The sequence below is a fragment of the Toxotes jaculatrix genome, chromosome 16 (genome assembly GCF_017976425.1).
Source record: "Toxotes jaculatrix isolate fToxJac2 chromosome 16, fToxJac2.pri, whole genome shotgun sequence".
In the NCBI taxonomy this organism is placed as follows: Eukaryota; Metazoa; Chordata; class Actinopteri; family Toxotidae; genus Toxotes; species Toxotes jaculatrix.
This window is the reverse complement of record NC_054409.1, coordinates 23594992-23618487: the sequence shown is the minus strand read 5'-3', so window position 1 is coordinate 23618487 and position 23496 is coordinate 23594992. Positions and strand designations below refer to the sequence as shown.

General features: G+C 44.5%; 2 protein-coding genes across 6 annotated transcripts; both read left to right on the top strand.

The window, feature by feature from the left end:
• Positions 1–355: 355 nt before the first annotated feature.
• LOC121195524 (cyclin-dependent kinase 2-associated protein 1) lies at positions 356–3767 on the top strand. Of its 4 annotated transcripts, none has more exons than XM_041059044.1 (4): positions 356–512; positions 2393–2493; positions 2924–3050; positions 3151–3767. In XM_041059044.1, exons 1-4 carry the CDS (start codon positions 485–487, stop codon positions 3216–3218), a joined length of 324 nt encoding a protein of 107 aa, XP_040914978.1. In that variant the 5' UTR covers positions 356–484; the 3' UTR covers positions 3219–3767. The 4 variants fall into 4 exon arrangements, with proteins under 4 accessions (XP_040914978.1, XP_040914977.1, XP_040914975.1 ...); XM_041059043.1 differs by having other exon boundaries at positions 2390–2493; XM_041059041.1 differs by lacking the exon at positions 356–512 and adding an exon at positions 1015–1172 and having other exon boundaries at positions 2390–2493.
• A 1199-nt stretch (positions 3768–4966) lies between these two features.
• On the top strand, positions 4967–19922 carry LOC121195850 (M-phase phosphoprotein 9). 2 transcript variants are annotated; one of them, XM_041059537.1, is made up of 24 exons: positions 4967–5057; positions 6175–6446; positions 6786–6933; positions 8633–8722; positions 8813–9315; positions 9514–9679; positions 9882–9954; positions 10415–10518; positions 10875–10991; positions 11206–11684; positions 11848–11997; positions 12258–12345; positions 12580–12795; positions 13087–13134; positions 13249–13313; positions 14816–14917; positions 15031–15264; positions 15344–15507; positions 15965–16246; positions 16595–16715; positions 17283–17374; positions 17782–17981; positions 18503–18571; positions 18908–19922. In XM_041059537.1, the coding sequence occupies exons 2-24, from the start codon at positions 6211–6213 to the stop codon at positions 19007–19009; spliced, it is 3849 nt and encodes a 1282-aa protein (XP_040915471.1). In that variant the 5' UTR covers positions 4967–5057; positions 6175–6210; the 3' UTR covers positions 19010–19922. The 2 variants fall into 2 exon arrangements, with proteins under 2 accessions (XP_040915471.1, XP_040915470.1); XM_041059536.1 differs by having other exon boundaries at positions 15344–15531.
• The last annotated feature ends 3574 nt before the right edge of the window (positions 19923–23496 follow it).

Genomic DNA, 23496 nt, shown 5'->3' with positions numbered 1-23496 from the left:
CTGCAAATGTGTAAAGCTGAGAATATGGCGGCTCTCAGTGGGGGTGAAACCTGTTTTGTGTACAAAGCATTTAGTTTTTGTTTTGGGGGAAATGTTAATGTTTGCCTCTGAAAAGTAGCTGAAAATAAAACGTATTCTCTATATTATTGTATTTGCAGTTAAATGTTGCTTTCCACCATCATCTGCTCCTCTGCCGAGGCCCCCCCCACTGCATCAGAGGTCCCAGGTCATGACACCGAAGACCGGGATTGGGCCAGACCTCGTTCCTGTGCGTCCAACCATGTGGCCCCGGGGGGTCTGAGGGGATATAAAGAGCGTTTCCTTCCACTGTCCGGCTTATTTGAATAGGAGGAGAGCGGATCCACGGCCACATGCCTCCACAACAATAAGAGTGGCTCCCGTGTGTTATCTTAAACTGAACTACTCTGCCTGTTTCTCGGTCCATGTGAAAGCTGCACAGATCCATTTATCAGTAGACGAAGCAATGGATGCGCCCCCACAGACAAAGACAGGTATCTGCAAACTGCTTCCAGCTCTTGTTTTGTGTTTGAGAGGAAAGCAGTGTTCAAACTTAACAGAAACTAAAGCGTTTTACTGCACTAACTCAGCCGTGCTGCTGCGACCGTAACCTAAAATTACATTTTCCTATGTGAAGCACGTTGATCTACTTTTAAACCTCATTTTTATGCTTTTTAACGTGGTGTTAAATATAAGAAGAGACTTTAAAATGCGAGAGAAAGCGGTTCACATGTTCAGACACGTCCTTTCAAACAAAAGAGCATATATTTACATATATTCTTAAAGAGTTTTAAAAGTGTAGTTTAAAGTGGGCTTTCCGGTAAATGTTGACGGAATTTGTTAAATCCGCGTTAAACCGGGACAAACCGTGTGCGAATTTCGCCGCTTTATCGCAGAAAAAAAAAAATCACGTTTTTAACCGTTTTCTTGGAAAAAGGCACCGCAACCGTACAGTTGCAGTGTTAGAAAGCACAGTGGGTGTCAATATAAAGTGACGGCCATATTTGCCGGTGCCGCTGTTGTAAACAAAAAGTGAGAGACAGACGCTTCACTGAATTTCGGGTCATTTTTATTTCTTTAATTTACAATGTCTTTGGGAATGTCTTATAAACCCAATGTCCATCAGCACATTCCGGGAACTTCTGGGAACCAGGGTAAGGAGAAAATGTGGGAGAAAATCAAAGTATCCGTCGGTTAAATCGAGTGTTAAATTCGGGGTCTCGGAGAATACCTGGAGAAAGACCGTGTCTGTAGTTTTTGTCCAGTTATATATATAGGGTCAGATCCTGGGAGCTAGGCTAATTCATATCCGCCATTATTACTAATGTAAAAGAGCGCCATCCGTGATATCAGTCGGCGGCGGAGGACGGTTGGGATGTGAAGGGAGAAGGCGACGGTTCCTCCGACGCGGTTATCCGTCGTCCGGGGTCCTGGTCCCGGCGGGTGGGTGCCGTTACACGGTGACAAAAATGTATCACTTCTGTCTTCTTGAGCCAGCCTTGTTCCGTTTCCTCCATGATGCTCCTCGGTCGGAGCTGCTGATCGATCTGCCTCTGAGTTTTTTCTACGACTCTTCGAGGACATCTCGCGTCGGAGGCTGAATATTACAGCCGAACAAAGCAGCAGGGGAGCGGCGACCGCGGAGGATAAAAAAGCCCCCAAAAGTCGGCGTTTTTCTCCCGGAATTTCAGCAGCTACGGGCGGGTTACTCTCAGAGGAGGAGGAGGAGGAGGGTGGGGGGGATAGAAGTAGAAATATCACAGTGTAGAATCACTCTGTTACAGGTAAAAGGACATTTCACTTTAATCCATGGATGGATAATGAGACAATGGATGGATTCACAGACACGTCTTTTTGGTCACACTGTGGTCTCTTTGTGGTCCTTTTGTCCCTTTTTGCGTCTCTCTTTGGTCTTTTTGAATGTTTTTTGGTCGTTTTGTGTCTGTGGTTGTTTTATGTCTCTTCTTGTTCTTTTTCTTTTTCAGTTGTTTTGTATAATTTTGTCTCTTTGATCCTCTCGTGTCTCTTTGTGGTGATTTTGGATCTTTCTCTAGTTGTTTTACGTTACTTTATCGTGGTTTGATTGACTTCCCGACTAAACGTATTAGAGTTACCTCAAAGAGGCCCTGGTCCAGGTTCCCACGGGGTCAGAGGGCCCCTGGGCCTGTGCCCAGATCACAGTCTGTCTTCAAACAGTTGTCAGGTGCTCATATGAAACAGACTGCTTGTTACTCTTACCACTGGCCACTGGCTAACTGGCTTACCACTAAGTAGTTGACAGAATACAAAACAAGACATTTGAAGATGTTCCCTGAGACAATAATAGCAATGGACAGACTGTGAACCCAACTTTTCCTTTTTGTTCTGTCAGCAGTTGGGAACCTCCAGTCTCCCTCAGCAGCTAACCTGGCCACGTTGCAGTCTTACAGGCCTCTCCTGAGTGACTATGGACCTCCATCTCTGGGATTTTCACAGGTGACTGTAATTAAACTGCTAATCTGATTCAAACAGACCTTTTTCATTTAGCTTCTTCTAACTAAATAATTTCCTAACGATGACAGAGGGACAGTGAGTTTCTTTTGCTCTGTTATCCCAAGAATCAAAGAACAGAAAAAAGGAAGGAAAACTCAAGAGAAAGATAAAATAAATAAAATGCAGTGATACACCATCATGTATGGATAACCACATAAACAGACAGCAGCAAGAGAAGACACTATTCAAACCAGAAGCTCTGTTGGCTATGATTTCAGTATGTGAAAGACTTTTTACAATGAATGGTAAGATAAACATGAGAGATTCAGATTTCGATATTCATATTCATATCTCCTGGATCAGGTTTAGAGGAACAAACGATGTGAAATGTGTTGAACCTGGCTTATCTTGCCCTGTTTCGCTCTGACTTCAGGGCTCTACTGGCAGCCAAGTGCCTCAGAACAAGTATGCAGAGCTGCTGGCCATCATCGAAGAGCTTGGAAAGGAGATCAGGCCCACATATGCTGGAAGTAAGAGTGCAATGGAGAGACTGAAAAGAGGTAACTGCAAACCCGGATATGCACATGTAAAACATAGCATAGGTGTGATTCAGGCAATTCAAAGTGTGTTAATCAAAATTGTCTTTGCCTGCCCTCATAGGAATAATCCATGCTAGAGGGCTGGTGCGTGAATGCCTGGCTGAGACGGAGAGAAACGCAAGGTCCTAGCTACGAAGACACATTCCTCCCTGCAACAAGAACTAACAGTGTGCGTCTCATGAAAAAAAAATAACTTGCATGGCATTTCCTTTGAGAGGAGGAAGTAAATGAACAAAGGATGGAAAAGCAAGCTCCTAGAGGAAAAAAAAAAACACAATAACACAGTTCATGACGGCTGAGGGTTCTGGAGGAGCATTTAAATCATGTGTGGGTTATTGGAATACAAGTGAAAGATCATGTGTTTTTATGCCCCACTTTTGGGATCTTTGTTTTGACTTCATATTTAAAGCGTTGGTTTATGCATGCGAATGGGCCCGTGGGTTAACTGTAGACACTGCATGGCTTGTACTGGGGTAGATGGAGAAGACTTCTTTTTGATAGTATTTGGTCTGTTTTTCAGACCCCTATAACACACATGACTGAGTGAGTGAGGGGCAGAGATGTCGCCAAATGCATCGGTTCATTCGTGTTGAGGTTGGTTTTGGTATTAAAAAAAAAAAAAAGGAAAATGCTGTTACTTGCATCTTTGTATGTATTTATTACTCAGTGTAATAAATTGTATTTTCAATATAGTTGTCATTGTGATTCATTGTGTTTTAGCTACGTATCATCCAGTCCTGATAAGTTTGTACTTACACATTTAGAGTGGTATTAAAATAACCTCTGATTGTAAGTGAAAATAAGAAAGGACAACCAGCGATTGTCCTCTTTGCCCTGTGGACAAAGTTCATGTGATGAACTCGCCACATAAAAGCTGCTTGTAGAAGATATGTTAGAACAGGGGAGTCAAGACGAACGGTTGGTTACATTTGGCCCATTGAAGGGTCTGATTGATTTAATAAATTGATTTGATTAATTATTAGCTAAGCCTTCAGCATGGCTCTGTGGATGTTAATACTGGTCCTCTCTCTGTGGGATGGATGTTGAATTTTCTACAGACATTCATGTTCCTGAGAGGATGAATCCTACTGGAAAACATTTAGGGGGCTATAAGGTGGCATTACTATGAGAGAAATGAAGAGTCATATCCTGTCTACAATATTTTATCACAATAAGTGTCATAATCATATATTCACATTTACTGATTTCATGTTTTCTAGACTGCAGGTCAAGAGACACCTCTGTGGTCTATGATTTTAGGTGCTCTGCAGTTTATGATCTGCTCAGCAATCTGTCTGAAGCAATCTGAACTGCTGCATAGTGCATCTAAGTCATCAGCATTTCATCTGCCTGCTGTCCCTTTGATGCTCATGGTAACCTGGCAAGATACACAGTATGTGGTATACAGTACGATCTGTGGTGTGTACACCACTGAGGTGTACAGCAGAGTACATGTTGTGTCAGGTTACTCTGAGTCGAACACCACTGTGGGACTTACTGAGGTGGACAATCCATTTGCGTATTATTGTAACTTAAGTTTCCCTCAACTTCCGAATCAGAAGCTGCGAATCGACGAAAGCGAACTTCAGCATCGTTATAACAGCTGTGTATTTAACACTAGAGTCTAGTATTTTTTATTTATTCATTTTTTTTTGTGCTTATTTTACAAATATAAATATAGTTAGGCCAGTCTGTTTTTCTGAACGGTAGCCTCACTGTGTATTCTCAGTCAGGTTTTGTCCCAGCAGACGTGTACGCCTCTTTTTCCCAGACCAGCCAATAGAAACAGAGAGTGAAAGCGATGACCAATCAACGCGCTGCATTTTAATCGCATCCTGACCAATAGCGTTGCAGGCTGTGAACGTTACAGCGGCCAGCGATCTCTGCAGTGCAGTAGCCAACCAGCAACCAGCTAGCCAACTTGTCTACTCAGAGAAATATGGATGAAATAATGATACAAGTCAACGGGTACGTTAACTGTCGTTTGATGTACACTCTCTCTGTTATACGGTGTTTTGTCTTCGGTTATGTGTGTGATAATTTCACCCCCGCTGCCCGTACCGTGCTTACAAACCTGTAATAAACCAACTTAGCTCAACTTAGCTAGCTAGCGAGCCAGCTGAATTGCTTGTGAGTGGTAGCTGTAGCTGCCAGGTTAGCTAGGTAACTAACCAACCCATGTTCCCGCGGAGTTCACAGGCAACTTTAACCCTGAGCAGCATCTACTGGAGCTGGGTGAAACCATAGCTAGCACCGTAGCCGTTAAATTGTCCAAACCGCTGCAGAGCTAATGCTATTTGTGTCTGCTGTGTTTATTCTGTTGTTGTTGTTGTTGGCGAAGTTAATCAGCTATTTTTAAAAATCTGGACAGTTCAGACCATATTCTGCATATTATTTACAGCCTGTGGTTCAGACAGACTCTCAGTCACAGGACACACAGGTCATGACAGACAGAGAGGACAGAGAAATGAATGCTAGTGTCATTGGCACATTAGCTTTAACATTTGTGTTTATGTTTGGTTGTGTTTATATGTTGTTAACTGTTGAATGTTGAAAAGGCAGATCAGCATCAGCAGTTAAGGAAAACCTAAAAGGTTCTGAAACTGTTTTATACAGTCCTTGGCTTCCCTGAGTTTATCTAGTCCAGATGTGACGAGTCTACGTACAGTGGTTTTTGACCTGCACCCTGGTCTGATGAAGGTCTAGATGTGGGGGAAAAAAATGATTGACAAAAATTGTCATTTTCTGAGTAGAATAAAGTTTTTACAAATGTGAGACTGTGTTTTAAACAGTGACTGGCATCTACTTGTTCATCGAAGATTAAAGATAAGACAAAAAGCAAGTTGTCACTGAACAGTAGCTGATTCATTTTTGGATGATTGTTTATTCTCACTTTCTTCATGTTGTTGGGTAGGTCCTTTTCTTACAATGCATTTCGCTCTGAAAACAGAAAATGCCCGAGTAACCTTAAGTTCAGTTTTGAGTTTTTTTTTTAGGTTATTTGTATTTAGTTTACATAAGTAAATGTACGATCTTCTTTCCACCTTTGCTGACTGCTTCACGTTTCCCCCCTCTTTGTCTCTAGCTGTCAGACTGACCCCCTCTACATGGGCCCATAAACATGTCCACAGATGACAGTATCTCTGAGGATGTGTCCAGCTCGGGGGCTTTAAGCCATTGCCATGTCAGTGGTGACGGGGATGGGGGTAAGGAGAGTGAGACCTCTTTGGTGTCCTCTGAGGGGACATCAGCCTCTGGGCTGGCTGTCTCAGAGGACAGACACACAGCCTCCCAAACCACAGGAGGCACTGTGGAGAGCAGGCCCATGGACATCACACCAGCATGCAATAAGATCAGGTGCAGTAACTGTAATCACGCTGAACACACTAGTTTCTCTGTGCAAAGATAAAATATAAAGCTGTAGACAGTAGGACTGATTTTCATTGTAGATTAATCTGCTGATTTTTTTTCAAACCAAATAATCAATTAGTCAATTATTTGAAATGTCACAAAACTGTCATAAAATACCCAGCACAGCTTTGCAGAGCAGTTATATAAATGACATCCAGAAAGCTCTGCAACTATGTCCTACTCTAATATTTAATCCTGGCTGAGAAAGCATGCACTTAAATCTATATCATATGTAGCAATACTAAAGTAGAGTATATGATTATATATTATATGATTTTATTGCAGGAGTCTGTGTCTGAGCACAGATGAAGCATTTCAACAAGGGAAGAACCTCCCATTCATCAACCCAAGCTCCCTTGAGACCCTTAGGGCTTTGGTGCAGGAGATCCAGAGCAGTGGAGAGACAGACCCTGAGATCTGGAAGGATTGTGAGGTAGGAAAATATCAAAGAGCCTGAAAGACAAGCATTGTTGTAGAATGTGCAAATGAGATGATAAATGCACGCTGATGATGTGGAAGTGAAGTTGGGGTTAGCTGCTGTGCCAGTTGTTCTTGTGCGCTACATTTGGCAGCTGGCAGCCTCATTTCTGGGCTGTCACTTTTATTTTTTGTGCAGATCACACCTGACAGTAATACACACACACACACACACACACACACACACACACACACACACACACACACACACACACACAAACCCCAACACCCCACACAGCATCACACTGCAGCTGATCTTTTCAGACACAGGATGTGATTTGTAGGGAACAGACAACTCTGAGGCAAAGGCACTTTACTGCACAGTTCATCAGGCTTGAAGCCTTTTAGTTTACTCTTACCTGGGGAAAACACCCTGTGCTCTGATTATTAATATGTCTATTATGTTAATTATCGTAAGCCAGTATTACCTGTTAATTATTGTGCCTCTGGATGTCACTTCTCCCTCTCTAATGGGAGCTTGCATCACAGTTTCAATGGTGCACAGCTGCTTCCCTCAACCCTTCACAAACACACACATGTGGTGCAGGAAAATTCAGTTAAGAAATTACAAATTTTTCTTTGGCATTTTAGTTTTTGTTGGACGGTTGATGTTGAAGAGACAGGCAGACAGGGTGGGGGTGGGGGTGTAAGGCATGCAACAAAAGTCCCTGTCTGGAATTGACCTGGGGATGTTGTGGTTATGTGGTGTCTGTTCGGCTACAGGGGTGCTCAGGAATTAGACCTTTTTTTAAATGCAGATCACCGTTATCACATACTCACGCAGTCACTCCCGGGTACAGTCGGCTTTCTCCAGTAAACTGATTGGTTAAACATTATATAATCAGGAAACATGGTTTCCATAATCAGGCAGAGGATTAGAGAAACCTGATTTCCCAGCTAGATTTCTCCTGGAGAACGGCTCATTTCTTGGCCATATAAACACTTTATAGGGAGGATAAAGGCTGTGCACATGGTTCTGTTTATACTGTGTTGTCTGTATACATAGACATGTTCACACATGTTGGGCTGCACACAGTCGGTCCATGTGGACCATCATGGAAATGGACAGATAATGAACTTCACAGCAGTTTGACCCTTGCGGCCCTCTCACAGTGCTGTCAGCCCTCCAACATTTAAACACACACACAGAATCACGATGACGTTCAGTGTATCACTACAGCAGTCAAAGGTCACCTCCAGACACGTTTTAAGACACAAAAATGCTCTTGCTTGGAAAAATAATTTGTCTGAAACTTCAAGTTTCCACATCTCAGTGGTGTAAGTTGCATAGTTGACCACGACTGGCTTCCAAATTATTTCTGTTGTCAGAAAATCCTGTTCGTGAAACAGAAATTTAAGGTGAGCACAGATAAAATTTCCTCCGCAGAGACTGAAAATGTTTTTTTTACTGTCACATACATCGTCCTGCACCGCGACGCTCGAACATCAAGTGAAGTAACAAGAAACCTGTGTAACCTGGTTTCCCGTGTGCATGTAAACATAATGACTCACAGGGAAAGGTTCCCTATTTTGGCCTTTAGATGGTGGTTCGTTCAGTGTAGGATCAGTAGAAGTTCCTCTGTAGTGTACAGATGAAAAGCCCGGTGAATGTGGAATGTCAGTACACAACGTTGGTTTTCTTTTTTTTTCAACAGGGCCGATGGCTGCATCTGTTTCAGCTGGTTGAAAAGCAATACCAAGAGCAAATACTGGCTCAGCAAGAACAGTACCAGTGCCAAATACAGGTGAGCCTGTGTTTGGTCATGTCTTGCCACAGGAGCTTTTTTAAAGTATTTGTTCATGCAGTGAAACAATCATGTGCTTTTTTTCCCCAGTTGATTCAGGATGAAATTAAGGCCCTGGTTCAGCTCCAGAACCGCCAGGCCAGTGTCCAGCCACACACAGAGTTCTCCCCAACTCCAGTGACCAAAACTACTAACACAAAAGACTATATTTTCCCCCTCATCTCCACTGGCTGTGCCGTCCCCAAAAATGTGCCCAGTGACAATGACAGCCTGGCAGCCCCTGCCCATACGCCTTTTAGCTCCCCTTCACCTCCACTCCACAGATCGGAAACCGCCAACCAGGGGGAGGAGCGGGCGACTACGGTGCTCAGCAGTGGATACGGGACTCTGTCTGCTTGGGAGACAGGTCTGGAACCTGCTGGGTCTCCAGGGGAAGACGAGGATGGTAGTCAAGGGAGGGAGAAGCATCACTGGTCCTCTAACTTCCAGGAAGCCACAGAGACAACTGTGATTGGGTCCCAGCAGGATTTTTCTGATGAGAGGACTCGTGGAGTGGAGGAAAATCCATTAGTCTACCAGCAGAGAACCTCTGGGTATGTCTGAGTTATTTATAAGACACACTAACCACAACTTGTTCAGTGTATCTGACTTTGGCTGGTATGACCGTATATAAAAAGATTCTTAAATCTAAAATTGAACTTGGTGAATCCTGCAGAAACTCTGCAGTAAGATTTGGTCAGCATTGTTTCTGAGGAATCATTTCTGCTGACATTAATCTGTTCTGTTGGCAGCACCAGCCAACCTTTGACCTCCTGGGCCCAGAGGCACAAACTCAGGCCCAGGAAGAGCAAAGCAGGACAAGCTTCGTCCCAAGTCCCAGAGTACCAGGAGCTGCCACGCAGCCCCAGAGAACCCCAGAGACAAAACCTCCTGGAGAGCACAGACTCCCAGGACCAGGTACAACTCGTCAGGTGGTAACAGCTGCTCCTTTAGGACTGATAAGATTTTGTAGGGATAATAAAAAAAAGATAGCATTGCCTCGTGTTTATCACTGCCCTGCATCTGTAGTGTTTTTGCTTTTGGTGCATATGTCTGTTGTGGCTGTCCTGATTACATTCCTGCTGCTGAGTTTAATCCACTCATGTCTATTGGGTTTCAGCATCGACCGGCTGGGCCATCGTCCAGCTCTTTTCCCCTGAGGAGGAGCGACAGCCTGATGTCTGAGGCATCAGGTAACAATTCACTGACTCGCACAAAACACACAACAACAACGAGGCTCGGACAGTGTAAAGAAATCACGGATAATACGACTGTGATAAAATAATACAGGATATTAGTTTTGAAAGCCCTACTGCAGTGACAGCAAGTGGCAGTAAGATGGCACTGTTGTACCAGTTCAGTTTTTTCTGATGAGGAAGCACATTTTATTTTCACATTATTTTATATCTCATTGTTTGTTTCCTACAGTGTTTCTGACTCTTACAGCTCATTTCATTTATTGTAATATCTTTTATTTACACAGCACTTTTCAGATGCTAGAGACTTAATTGGTCTCTGAGCACTGTCTCGCTTCTTTACCCCTCAGTAATGAGTCATTTTAAACTACTGTACAAATGATGGCATAAACTAATTAAATGATCAAGTCAGTCAGAAGAAGCATTAAATCCCTCTGCACTGTCCTCTGTGTCTTAGGTCTCACTTACTGGCGTCTGAATGAGACTGAACTGTATCGGCCTTTACCCGACAGCTTTGACAGCGGAGCTTACCACCTCCTGCAAGAGGCGTCCATGAGTCTTGTGAGTAAAATGAAGAGATGTCCCACAGTGACTTCAGCCTCATCTGTGGTGAATCGCCACTGAAGCTGTTTAAGCTGATTTCACTTCTGTTCCAAAATGCGTTTTATTTTATTTTTACATGTTTTTAAGAGACAGACTTTGTTATATTTTTTATTTTTTTGTTTATATGTTCACCAATTTGCCCCCAGTCTCTTCAGCCCAGTGGACATGATCCTCTGGTGAATGCAGATGTTGCCTTTGTGGCTCTTAAACAATTTGTGGTTTTATGGCTTTTCATGTTCCACCGGCCCAAAATGTGTTTAGCTGCTAGTTCGTATTAACTTTTCTCCTAAATGTCTCGTCTCCATCTCTTGTAGACTCCGTCTCAGGAGCGTCAGCTGTCTCTCAGAGAGATCTATCAGAACAAACAAAGAACAGACTGTAAACGCTCAGACTGGGAGGGCTCAGTTATATCCAGTCCTTCGTCACCACAGGTATTTCACACGACTCGCAACACAAAAAAATCGGTTTCAATCCTTGACTTTGAGATGACAAACTATAATTAAGTGTTAAACCAAGAATATTCAGAAAATAAGAACCAGAAAATATAACTGACTGTTGTCTCACTGATTTAATCTAAAGCTCATATCTATCATGCTTTGGTTATTTGGTTATCTTTGGCCTCTACCTCATACTCTCTGTCTTCAGGTGTTGACCTTGGACCCAGCAGTGAACATGCGGCAGTCAGATCGCACCTCTGGTTTCACTTCACCCTCTCACTTCAGCAGCCCTTCGTTTGCCACCCAGCCCCACCTCTGCCCCCGGGTCGGGACCCCTGTTACCCCTGACAGCATGGTGGAGTGCAGTCCCAACCCTGGAGATACAGACTGCATCTCTGACACCTCCAGTCTTTCAGTTGCCGGACCGTCCCCCTCTAATGTGCAAAGCCTGTGGGAAAACGTGTCCCAGGCCGTCCTGTCTACCTCCCAGGATAAGACCCAGCCCTGCTCCCACGCAGCCAGCCAGCAACGCAGAGCCAGTGCCCCGTTAGCCAGCGAGGAAGAGGGCAGTCACACCCACACCAGCACCCTGAAGCCTTGTTCAGCCTCTGGTGCTACTCTGCGGCCTGCAGCCAGTCCACACATGGACAGAGCTTCATCACTAGAGGATCCTGTCGTCCTGTCTTTGTGAGTCACACTGGGACGCTCATGCTTGATCTGAGTAGCACTTCCTCCACTGTTTTTCTCTCTGCATCTTCTCGACTCATTGTTTTTTGAGGCTGTTTTGTGTGCGTTGCTGTGGTATTGGTACCTCGTCAGGCTTCATTCATTTGTTCTTTGTTCTCCTCAGACTACGGCAGAACCTGAGAGAGAAGCACTCTCGACATGTGGCTGATCTGAAAGCATATTACGAGTCGGAGATTCAAACCCTGAGAGACAAACTCAAACTCCGAGATCTGCCTCAGGATTTGGAGAAGAGCAACCAGGTCCTCGCAGAGAGGTTTGTTTTTACTGTCTGTTATGTATTTGTAGTAATTTTTTTTGTTTGTTTGTCCTCAAAAGAATATACAACAAACAGGACAAACTGTGAAATTGAACTAATATAAAACATGAGACATATTATTAGGTCTGAGGTATTTCTATTTATCCTGTTCAGAGTTGTTGTTGCATGAGTTAAGTCCCGTGTGACTCCACATTCCCCCAGCGTGATACTACACCTCTGTTGTTTCCTGTATTAATGTGATGTTTGTTTATCCGCAGGTGCAAGCATCTGGAAAAAGCTCTGGCTGAGGCCACCGGTCGCATTCAAGAGTTGGAGGCAACAAACAGCTCGCTGGAGAAGAAGCTGGTATCAGTCCTCAATTTAAAAAAAATAAATTCATAATTAGTGATTTCTCTTAATAAAGCAAAATGTATCTGTAATGTTTGTGTGTATGTGCTGATGAAAGTAAAATGTACTGTTTCCTCAACTCAGTTTTTTAAGTTGTGTTCATGTTGGTTTGTGTGATGTTAAGCTCATACACTCAGTCCATTTTGAACCATAATCCCATTCCTTAATTCTGATTTGCCTTGTCGTTGTCAGGCAGAATGGCCGGAGCGGTACGCTGTCGCGGGTGCTACCGTGAAATCGTTGCAGCAGCGGCTGGAAGAGAGCAAACGCTCGGGCAAAGAGAAGGACGCCCTGACGGCACGTCTGAAGACCCGCGTACGGCAGCTGGAGGAGGCGGCGCAGAAAGCCTGCAGGGAGGCTGACGAGAAGGAGGCCAGGAGGGAGAGAGAGTACAAGATGCTTCAGGATGTGAGTCTGAGAGAAAGTTTTCCTCTGGAAAACTATATAATCTCTCACCTAAATCAAAACCCTTTTTAATGAAATCTTTTTCCTCAAGCAGAAATGCTGTGTCTCTGATTTGCTCTGCAGAGTGATCGCTCGATAGTTTGTACTCCACCTGCACTGAAATCATCCAGCTGATGTGTTCTGTATCTTTATCTTGGGGATTTAATTTGCAGTTAGAAACATGTTGTACGAGTCTGTCTATCAGTGCTGATGTTAACCTTCATGATGAAGGTCTCTGTTGTTTTGTTTCTTCAGCTGCTCGGAGAATACGACTCTCTGATGAAGGAGCATGAAGGAGCAAAGGTAACGTTTAGTTTGATTATCACTGAAATGTGTGAGATAATTTCAACACTGACGAATAAAATCACCTCTCGGTATGTTACGTCTTCCTTCATCCTTTTGTGTTTGTTGTTATAGAACAACCTGCTGTCAGCTGAGAGTAAGCTTGTTGATGCCAGCGATCAAATTTCTGAACTGAAGAGGTGAGTGGATGTGACACGACACTGACTGACACTTAGGTTTAGGTACTGTATGAAGTTATTTTTCTTTATCCTGCTCATCAGTTCAGGTTCTTATAAAATCTCATTTCTAGTTCTTGTTCTTCTGTTCAGGTAAATATTGACAGAGTCATGAAAGAACACCTCCTGTTCTCATGTTGTACTGAAATATGTTCCTGTTCCTGTCTAACGACTGCACAGCTGCAAAAAGTGGCTCAGTCAAAGGTGACAAACTGCAGCTGTTAGCCTTGGTTAGCATTTTGTGATCACTGCTGATTGATTGTCAGTTGAAATTCAGATTAAAAAAGCAAATCTAGTGGTGAAGGTTTTGAATAATACTGAACGCAGCTTCACACCAACAGACACAAACTGAGAACTGCATGTAAATGGTCAATAGTGTCTTTCTGGGTTATTGTATTTGCAACGAGAGTCTGGTTATTGGTTTCTGGTCTGTCACTGTCTCATCGTCGTTGGTGCAGTGGAGGGCGGTCGACAGAAGAGAACAGAGAATTCATCGATAGAGCCTAATGATGGTGTCTGTGCTGCTGGAAACGGATGATAGCTCCTCTGACGCGACGCAGCAACTTTCCTTTGCAGTATCAGCTCTGCCTGCAAATTGGCACCAGTGGAGGCGGCGCATGGACTCTGCACTGATGAAGTCCATCCAGTCAATTCAGCGAGTTCACAGACAGATAGCAAACTGCGGTTTTCAGAACATCAATATGTGTGTGACAGGAAGGCTGTAGCTCTGAAACCACTGAGCTGGAGGCAGCGCAGGTCTGTTAGCCCCAGGAAAAAAGATGGAGATCTCTCATCACCTGTAAGTGGGCTTGAAAAAAGAAGGAATAATTACTACAATGTACAAACAGACTTGAAGAATAATCGGTTTGTTGGATGCTCGCAGGACGTCAGGTCCAGGTAGCACAGCTTTTTAGTAAGAAATGCTTAATGTAGACAAATCCTATCAGTCAGAGAGTCAGAACACTGAGTCGCTGTTAGACCATCAAAATGAAAAAGGTTGTAAAATGCAGTAAGATATGCAAGAGCATTTCCAGCTTCAGGGACTAATGGAGTCACAGAGCGAGAGAAAAAACCTCGGAGAGATTGTTCGTACGGCCTGTCGAATGAAAACAGGAGAAGCAAATTAGAGCTGGATCATGGCAGCGGAGATGATTTATAATCCACAGGAGGCAAAGTGTTGAGATAAAGGCCAGCTCTGGGTCATGTTACTTCTCTCACTGAGGCTAATTCGTTCACGAAGAAGGAATTCCTCAGGACGCTTTGATCAAACTGACCCGAAACTTCTGAATTAATAAAGTGACAGAATAAAACTTAGAGAACAGTTTGTTTCACTGGACCTCGTTATGTAAATGTGACGGGACATTTCAGCCTCGTGTCTGAATCGAAGCTCCCTGGTCGCTGTGTGGATGTCACTCCGTATCACTGAATAATGGTCGCTCGTGTTTGTCTCTCTGTCTGTCCCTCAGGGTAATCTCCAAACTGGAGTCTCAGGTGAAGCAGCTGGAGCATGAGAACCAGGCCAGGGCCCGTTTTGCTTCCCACAGTAACGCACAACCTTCTGGGGCTGGGTAAGTTCTGAGAAATCCACTCATAGGCTGCACCTTTTCATAATATGGCTCTGTTGTTATATCTGCACCTGTTTGATGTTTGAATGACTGATTCCCTCCTGACGCGTCCACAGTCTTTTCCACCATCCTGACCTGCTGCTGTCACCCAGTAAAAGCAAGGTAGAGCCGGACGTCTCCCGCAGGAAGTCACCTGGTCCTGTATCTGAGCAGCTGAGCAGCAGCAGAAAATCCCCGTTCCCTCAAACCAACCAATCAAGTATCCACATGAAGTCACTGTACACGTTACATGACCAGTCATCAGGACCTGGGAGCTCTGTGGACACGTCCTCGGCCGGCGGGAGCTGGAGGTAGGTTCTTACCTCTGCTCATGTCCTCAGCCCAGTTTAGCGAAGAGTGTAGGTGATTTACTGAGATCCGGTTCTGCAGGTGTGCGTCTCCTCCAGAGTGTGAACAGTCTCTGCCTCTGACCCGGCACCAGGAGCAGGGCCAGCGGGAGACCGGCCGGAGGGAGGCACCCTGTGCCCTGACGCCCATGATGAGGGCCCTGATAGAGCTGGAGGAGACCAGAGCCACAGAGAGTCGGGCCCCCTGTAAGAACAGCTCCACCACCCACAGTATGACTTACACTCACCCACAACGCTCAGATTTAAAACTCCTGTCTGTCTTCTTTCCTCTCAGTGATGTTTCTTAGAGTCATCGAGGAAATAATTACCTTTAAAATCAGACTTATTTAAAACATGTATATTACCCATAATTATGTTTCATCTGCATCTGAAGAGGACTCACACTCACATGATGCTCACTCACAATAGACTTGACATTCAGAAATTTGTCTGGCTACTTTTTAGGCCAGTCCTCCACTGACTTTCCTGATTATTCTTTGCTGGAAATGTCTTGTTCAGCAGATTGTTACGGCTCTGAACCTTTTTCTTAATTCATCAAAGGCAAATGAAACAGTGAACTCTGGTGTGCAGCACAGATAACAAACATAAGTTGTATGTGACGCACATTTTTGAATCATTACGTCTGCGCTGTTTGTCTCTGCAGGGGTCGGCAGTCAGAGGACCACAGTGGGTTTTGTGGAGCGGAGACACAAAGAGCAGATTCAGGATCGAGTCGGGCTTCAGGCCGACAGGGAGGCAGTTAAACCTGCGGGAGCTGTGGTCGCAGCCGAGCGAGGAGGAGGAGGAGGAGCAGGAGCAGGAGGAGCAAAAGGCTGCAGTGGAGCTGCAGCTCTGCTGAGGGCTCAGAGGAGTCTGTCTCCAGAGGGCCACAGATCCTCCTCCCTGCCTCCTCCAGCACAACGAAGCATCCCCACAGCTACACCCAGTATGTGCTCCCAGTCCTTTCACACTCACCCTGACTTTAAGTCTGTTCCTGTACTTGAATGTAAGGAAAAAAGTAATATAAAGGAAAAGCTTTTTTATGTTTACATTAATTCACTCACCTTTTAAAATGACATTTTTCTGTGTTAAAATCATTTGCGTTCCATTTTAGCGTTCAGGTTGTTTTTATAGAGACGTCTGTCCTCAGTGAAACACCTGAACAACACGATAACTGCCAAATCTTTTTCCATTTTACTGCATCACTGACTCTCTGGAGAATGTAGGTTTTAATTAACGTGTTGGTGTGTTGAAGTTTTAGTTAATGAGGTTCTGTTCTCCTCCCTCCCTCCAGCAAAGAGAGAAACTTTACTCATGCCCCTTTCTGCCAAGTCCAGCCCCAAACGCTGTCCCACTGAGAACTACTCCACTGCTTTTGGTCACTCGATGCCGAGAGAGGAACACCTGCTCAAAAGGTGAGAAACACACTCAAAATAGAGTTTGAGCAAATAACAAACAAACAACATATAATATCTGCTGCTGGGAGCAGGAGCAGCTGAGGAGTTACGGTCGAATGAGGTGCTTTAGGAATTTAAAGTCCAGTGTGGAGTTTTTGGAAACCACTTCACTTAAATCTGGGGGCTAAATGTCAACACTGAGAAGAGCATCACTGCTAGTTACAGTGATGATTCACGAAACATGAATTTGCTTTTAGGGCAACCAGTGCAAAGAAATGAAAAACATTTCATTTGGTGGCTGCTTTTATCCAAAGAGCCTTGGATGTTTAGCTCTGTTGGTCCCAGTGAGACTTTAGTTTCCTATGATCCTCAAACCTGTGGCCCACAACGCCGACTACAGAGAAGCTAAGGAAGCTAAGGTTACTCAGGGTGACGGACGTTGTGTCTGTCACGTAAAAAACAGGATTAGAGGTGAAGGCCTTTCTTCAAAGACAGGAAAACAGAGCTTCAGTTATCAGTTTGGAACGGGATGTTCTACATTACGCGTGTTAAAGTAAATATAAAACCACAGCGTGTCGTCCACAGGTTTGATGAACAAGTCGATCAGAGGCGCCATTCATTCCACAGCAGCAGCCCCAGGAAGAGACTCCAGTTCACGTCAGCAGACAGAGAAGAAGGTAAAATATAGAAATATATATTAAACATCTTAACTGTATTTAAACAGCCTTTAAATGGAGCATTATCTGGGCCAAACTGTGGAACATTTACTAAGGATTTAAACCTTCTCCAGCAAACTGTTCTTATTTATCAAATGGCTGCAGTTTGGTTTTACACAGGTGAACTGGAAGAGAAGAGAAATTGCTGAAAATTGCGTCTATGGTTGCAAATTGGCGAGTTGCTGTGATTTATTGCTGCTGCAGAGGAAGCTGCACCTGAAATTTAACGTCTTGTTTAACTGTTTATCAGATTCAGATTCTATTGAAAGCTGTTTCTAATATTTTGCCCCCCCCCCTTGTGTATGTGAGCGGCGGGGGAGGAAAAGGTGAAGCTAAGAGAGCGAGTGTAAATTTCTGCTCTCCCTCAGACCTTCACCAGCCCGACTCCTCTGGAAACCTGAACCCTCCTGATGGAAGCTCCCAGCTGGGCTGGGAGGAGCAGGGAGCCTGTAGTGGATCGGACCTGCAGGACTCCTGTGAGGACTCGGGTCCTCTTCTCATGGACAAACTCCACTCGCTGGCTGAGGCTGAGAGACTGTTTGACGAGCTGACACAGGAGAAACTGCAGGTGAGTGTTTTATCACCTTCTACTGGACAGCCAGGACATTTATTTATTCATTCATTCATTCATTCATTCATTCACTGACTCAGCACAGGAACGTTACTAAAATGGCTGTGTGTCGTGTCACAGTAGTTCAGTTTAAAGAGGCTTGTGCCTGTGACACACAGAACAGCTCTAATCCCCACCTGACCTCTTACGTAACATGGACTCATTGTTTTTATACCACAGCTAAAAGACGTCTATTTTTAGAAAGTTCATTTCAACAACAGCCCCATCTCTGCCCCCGCCCCCCCTCCCTCCCTCCCTCCCCCCCTCCCTCCCTCCCCCGTCCTGGTTGTATAGGGACATACACACACAATCACACACACACATGCCATTTCTCAGCCAACTAATCTATTGAGTCCAGTCAAAGTGTTGCAGCCGGTCATGTGACTGTTTTCTCATCAATATAAATAATTTTTGTTAATGAATTATTAACCTTTATTTGTGTGTGTGTGTGTGCACGTGTGTGCGTGTGCGTGGGGCAGATTGAGGCAGCTTTGAGCCGGATGCCTGGAGCAGGTGGCAGAGTGAGTCTGCAGACCAGGTTAGATGAGGTGAGACTACACACACACACACACATTGATCATGTTTACGTAACTTTCCCCGTGTTGTTTGTTTTTGAATTAGAGCTGAACGGTTTGTCGATAAATAATTTAAGTCATCATTCAAATGAAAAAGTCAAACTTCTGCCTGTTCCAGCTTCTCGAACGGGAGGATTTCCTGCTCGTCTCTGTTTTATTTCAGAGTAAATTGAATATCTCAGGGCTAAAGCGCAGCGCGTCTTCACATTTGAGAAACTGGAACCGGAGTGCATTTGACATTTTTGCTTGATGAGCAGCTATTGATCGGTTATGGACGTAAATGAATTCCTGCTTCTCCGTCCCGCTCAGGTGGCCTTAGAGAATCGTCTGGAGAGGCTGAATCGCGAGCTGGGATCCATCCGCATGACTCTGAAGAGATTCCACGTCCTCCGCTCCTCTGCCAACATATAGCAATGTCTGTCTCTTTACATCACAGTGTAGATGCTACAACTTAGTGTCTTGGTTTTATACACAGCACTGATTGTCCTTCAGTCTCTTTCTGTGCCATGAACCCATCTGTACAGTAACAGCATCTTTTTTATACCTATTCATTATTACTCGGGGATATTTTTTATGTCGGAGAGATATTGCAATTTTTGGAGTATATTTTTAGTAATACACAGATTTGTAAAGTCGTTTACTTTTTTAGTCACACAAATATTAATATGATGTTTTTCTTGCCATATTCAGGTGTAGATTTTTAAATCAGCTGTTTCAGTGTAAATGTGAGCGGTTTAAAAGACTTTCCAGCAGAGACATTCGTCCACTTTGGAAACATCACTGCCATTTTTGTTCTTGTGTTGATGGAAATTTTTTTAATGTTCTTCCATTTGACATGGCATAAAATGTATTTATTTAATGTTTTTATACTGAAGAGATTTTGATTTTGGTGCATTTTAAATGTTTTTGTTTTTGTTTTGGGCCAAATTCTCGAACTTGAAGGAAATTTTTGTTTACTTGAACAAGTCGCCTTTTTTCTTTGTTTACTTTCCATCGCTGCTCGTCACTTTCTTTGCTTCATGTTTTAAGTTTGCTACAGGACGGGACCTTTGGGATTAGAGCCACTTGTAAAATCCAAACCAGCACACTTACAGAAACACACACACACACACGTTTTCACAGAGTCAGATCCTGTCGATGCTTGTGCATGAGTTTCTTCTGCACTGCTTCTTTTTGCCATGCAGTTTTCCTACAATGACGTGGACTCCACTGGAACTATGATTTAGTTGTTGCACAGTAAACGAAGCTTTTTCTATAATAACTCTGCTGTTGCTCCTTTATTCTTCCTTTCATGACACACACTGGTTCCTTCTTCCTGGTTGGTGGTTGGACGCGGCGCACCGTGGTTTAGTAACGCACCTAATCCACCTGAGCGATGAATGTTTGTCTTTTCATTGCTTGTTCTGTTTTGTGTTTGAAAATGTCTGATGAAGACATTAGACTGAAAGCTGCTGAGTTACAGTCAATTTTCTGGGAGCAGACTCCACAGACACCACATCGTTTGTCTCTTTGTAGTTGTTTTAATTCTCTTTTACCTCATTTTGCATCTCTCTCTAAACTCTGACTCATTACAGTGTCACTGTGGTGTCACCGTGGCTGAGATCTGAGTCCTTCCACTGATTAAAGTCACCTCTCAGCAGGAGTTTTTAACCCTGCAGGCGGCGCTGCACCGCTGGGGGGCGCCTTCCTCTCTGTTGACCTGCAGGAGGATGTCCTGTCTCCTGATGTAACTGCTAACCTGGGTTTATCATCATCAGCCAGCGGTAACACACTGAAGCTAAAGCCACCGGTCAGGACGTCAGTGCGCGGGACGATGGAGGCGGCGCAGCGGTGACATCCAGCCGCAGCACCGGCGCAGACAGGCGGACGCACGCCGGGGAGTGAGCGCTGTGTGTGGGGACGAGAGGGACGGACAGCAGAGCATAAACAGCACCTCTGACGCTCTCACCGGGCTCGTCTTCGCTGCTCTCCCGCCTCAGCTGGGAACAAACACCGTTCACTGACAGCGATGTTGCACGCTCGGGCTCTCCGCCTCCGCCGGGCAGATCCGGCTGAATAACCGGGACTGCAGACACACACCGAGCCGCAGGTGAGTCGCTGCTGCCGGCCCGACCTGATACCAGATCTGTCATCGATCAGACACATTGACACGGTGCACAGCTGAATTATTTCCGCCATCATCTGCGGCAGCGTTTGAATGGGCAGTGATCAGGTGGCGTCCATCATTTAGCACAACACCCGAGTGTGTGTCTCTGACTGTTTAAGGAAAATAACACTGGGTCTCCAAACTAATTCACAGCCAGTATTCCCACAGTGCGCAGTGTGCGCCGGCAGTAAATGCCCGTATTCCATTGTGCATCATTGGATTAATTTGTCGGTGAGACCCAGAACAGATTTTATTTGCTGCTGGGCCCCTAAAGATTTCCGGAGCCCCACCTCCAGCACCTCAGTGCACCGTGGATGCAGCTTCTGTTCGTGGCCCCAGATTCACTCTGCAACAGTCGGTTTGTCAACATTGGATTAAACGCAACCTTATTAAGGAAACTGACACAGAATCGGTGAATCCAGTCTGGACCTGCTTCACACATGAATATAACCATTTAAATGCTGCTGCAATGATTATTAAAACCCAGGTATCAAAATCAAATTTAGCCCAGTTTTAACATCGATCTACAGATTAAAGATATTTATTTTATATCGATATAAAAGAGACAAATCTTAAAATGTGAGAAGTGAAACCAGAGTACTGTTGGTGTTTTTGCTTTATAAGTTTTTGATAAATGACTTAAATGATTAACTGATCACCAAAAGAGCTGAAGATGAATTTTCCAACAGCCAATTAATTGATTAACTGAGGAAAAACTGGACCAAAGGTTGGAGCTGCCTTTCATTTGCTGGGTCCTCTTGCAGGCGTCTGTCTGAATCCATCATATGAGACTAGACCCAGTACAGTGCGTAGTCTTTCGTAAATTCAGAATCAGAATTAACGTTTAAAACCTTGAGGAAGCTAAAAATTCTTTGCTGTCCGTTGACATTTTCCTGAAATGACTAATTTCCTGAGTGTCTGCACATGTTGTTCCTCCCTTCTCTTCCTTCTGTAAAACACTGCACAGATCCATTGTACTTGCTGACTTCCTGCACTGTGTACTCTATAAAACTCCACCTGTCCTTGACATAAATTTACTGTACGTCCTGCTAACATTGCAGAAACCTACAGAGCTGCAGCTATTCTTAGACAGTGAAGGTGAAAACACTGAAGGAGCGGTTGTGCGTTTGATCCTCACCTGGCCTTTAACTTATTTAGACGGATGCAGTGGAGCCAAAACTTTCTAGGAATCACACTTGAAACCTGGGAAGCGTTTATCAGCCGGACTGCCGCCTCAGTGCTCCGACTAATCCGTAGTTCCACGTGGTTTCTGGGCAGTCTGTTGAAAGCATGATAGTAAAAGCTTCTATAGAACGAGCTGAATGGATTGTTCTAGTGTTAATATCAGGTTTTATTTTGATGTGACCGCCAGCGGTGGTGCATCTGCAGCCATACAGATCCGCAAAGGGAAAAGTCAAAGGATCGTCAAAGTTTAATCCTCTGGAAACCATGAATGTCTGCTCGAAATGTTTAGCTGAGATATTTCAGTGCGGTCGGTTTGATTATCTAAGGTTTTCACCAGCTCCAGCACCAGATGTATCATTAGCTTCCCTATCGCCTCGACCATCACATCCAGCGTGTAATGCACTGGTCCTGTTTCCTCCCATTTCAGGTTCATTGTGCCTGATTTTGATGTGTGTGCTGGGGAGTAAAGGAAGATGGAGCCTGACAGGATCTGATTATCGGGCCAAAATGATTAAGTTTGCTTTAATGAATGCTGTTAGGAAGTGGCCACCGCAGAAAGAATGAGTCATAGTATTGATTGCCGCCCCCTCCTTCACTTTGCTCCCTCTCCACCACCCCACCCCACCCCACTCCACTCTTTCTCGTCTATCCACCCACCCTTCCTTCTCTACTCTACTAAAATTCATATTCATTTCTCCCATCCTCCGTTTGCCTGATTTCCTCCCCCTGTTCTCCTGAGAAGAGACAGGCGGGGTTGGAGGAGAGGGGCCGCGCAGCCGGGCCGAGGGCTGCATACCAATAACGGCGTGACTCGCTCTTTGCCACAGTCTGGATGAGAGAGGGAGGAGGGTGATGGGTGGTGGGGGTCTTGTCACGAGATGCCACGTCATCGCAGTGTGTGAAATCTATTTTTAGCAGCGTAAACAGAGGGATTCCAGCCCATTGATCATGGCTTCACCGTCAGGACCGTGTGGTGGGAGGCTGCAGGAGACGCTCTGTGGCGTGTGGCGCTGGATGTGAATGAACGACACTTGTATTAAGCCTTGAATGTCTGCCTCCGCTGCCCCCCACCTACCCCCACCCCTCCTGTCAGGGCGAAACACTGCGCCGCAAATAGACCATCGAGCTCACACAGCCTGTCTGTCGCTTTCTGCTCCTCACTCTGCTTCACATGCACATATGCACCGCGTCTCTGCGATGCAACACATATGTACAGAGAACACACAGCTGAATCGTTTTGTAAAAGCTATTTATGTCAGTGGCCATAGTCTGAAACACGTAAACAGCTCAACAGAAACACAAACCACATCCTGTTCTAGATTTGCATTTTCTCTTTTATAATATTAACTTTAAATACTGTTTTATATGAAAATTGTGATGGAAATATTCTTACAGTCAGCCCTGTGAGAACGGTCCAATCTGCTTTTTACATTTTATAAAATCAGGTTTAATTTTCCTTTAATTGATGTGCAGCAATCTGCTTTATTCTTTATTCCTTCTTCAAGCTATAGACACTTATATTTAGAACAGGGGTGTGTGTGTGTTTGTGTTTGTGTTTGTGTTTGTT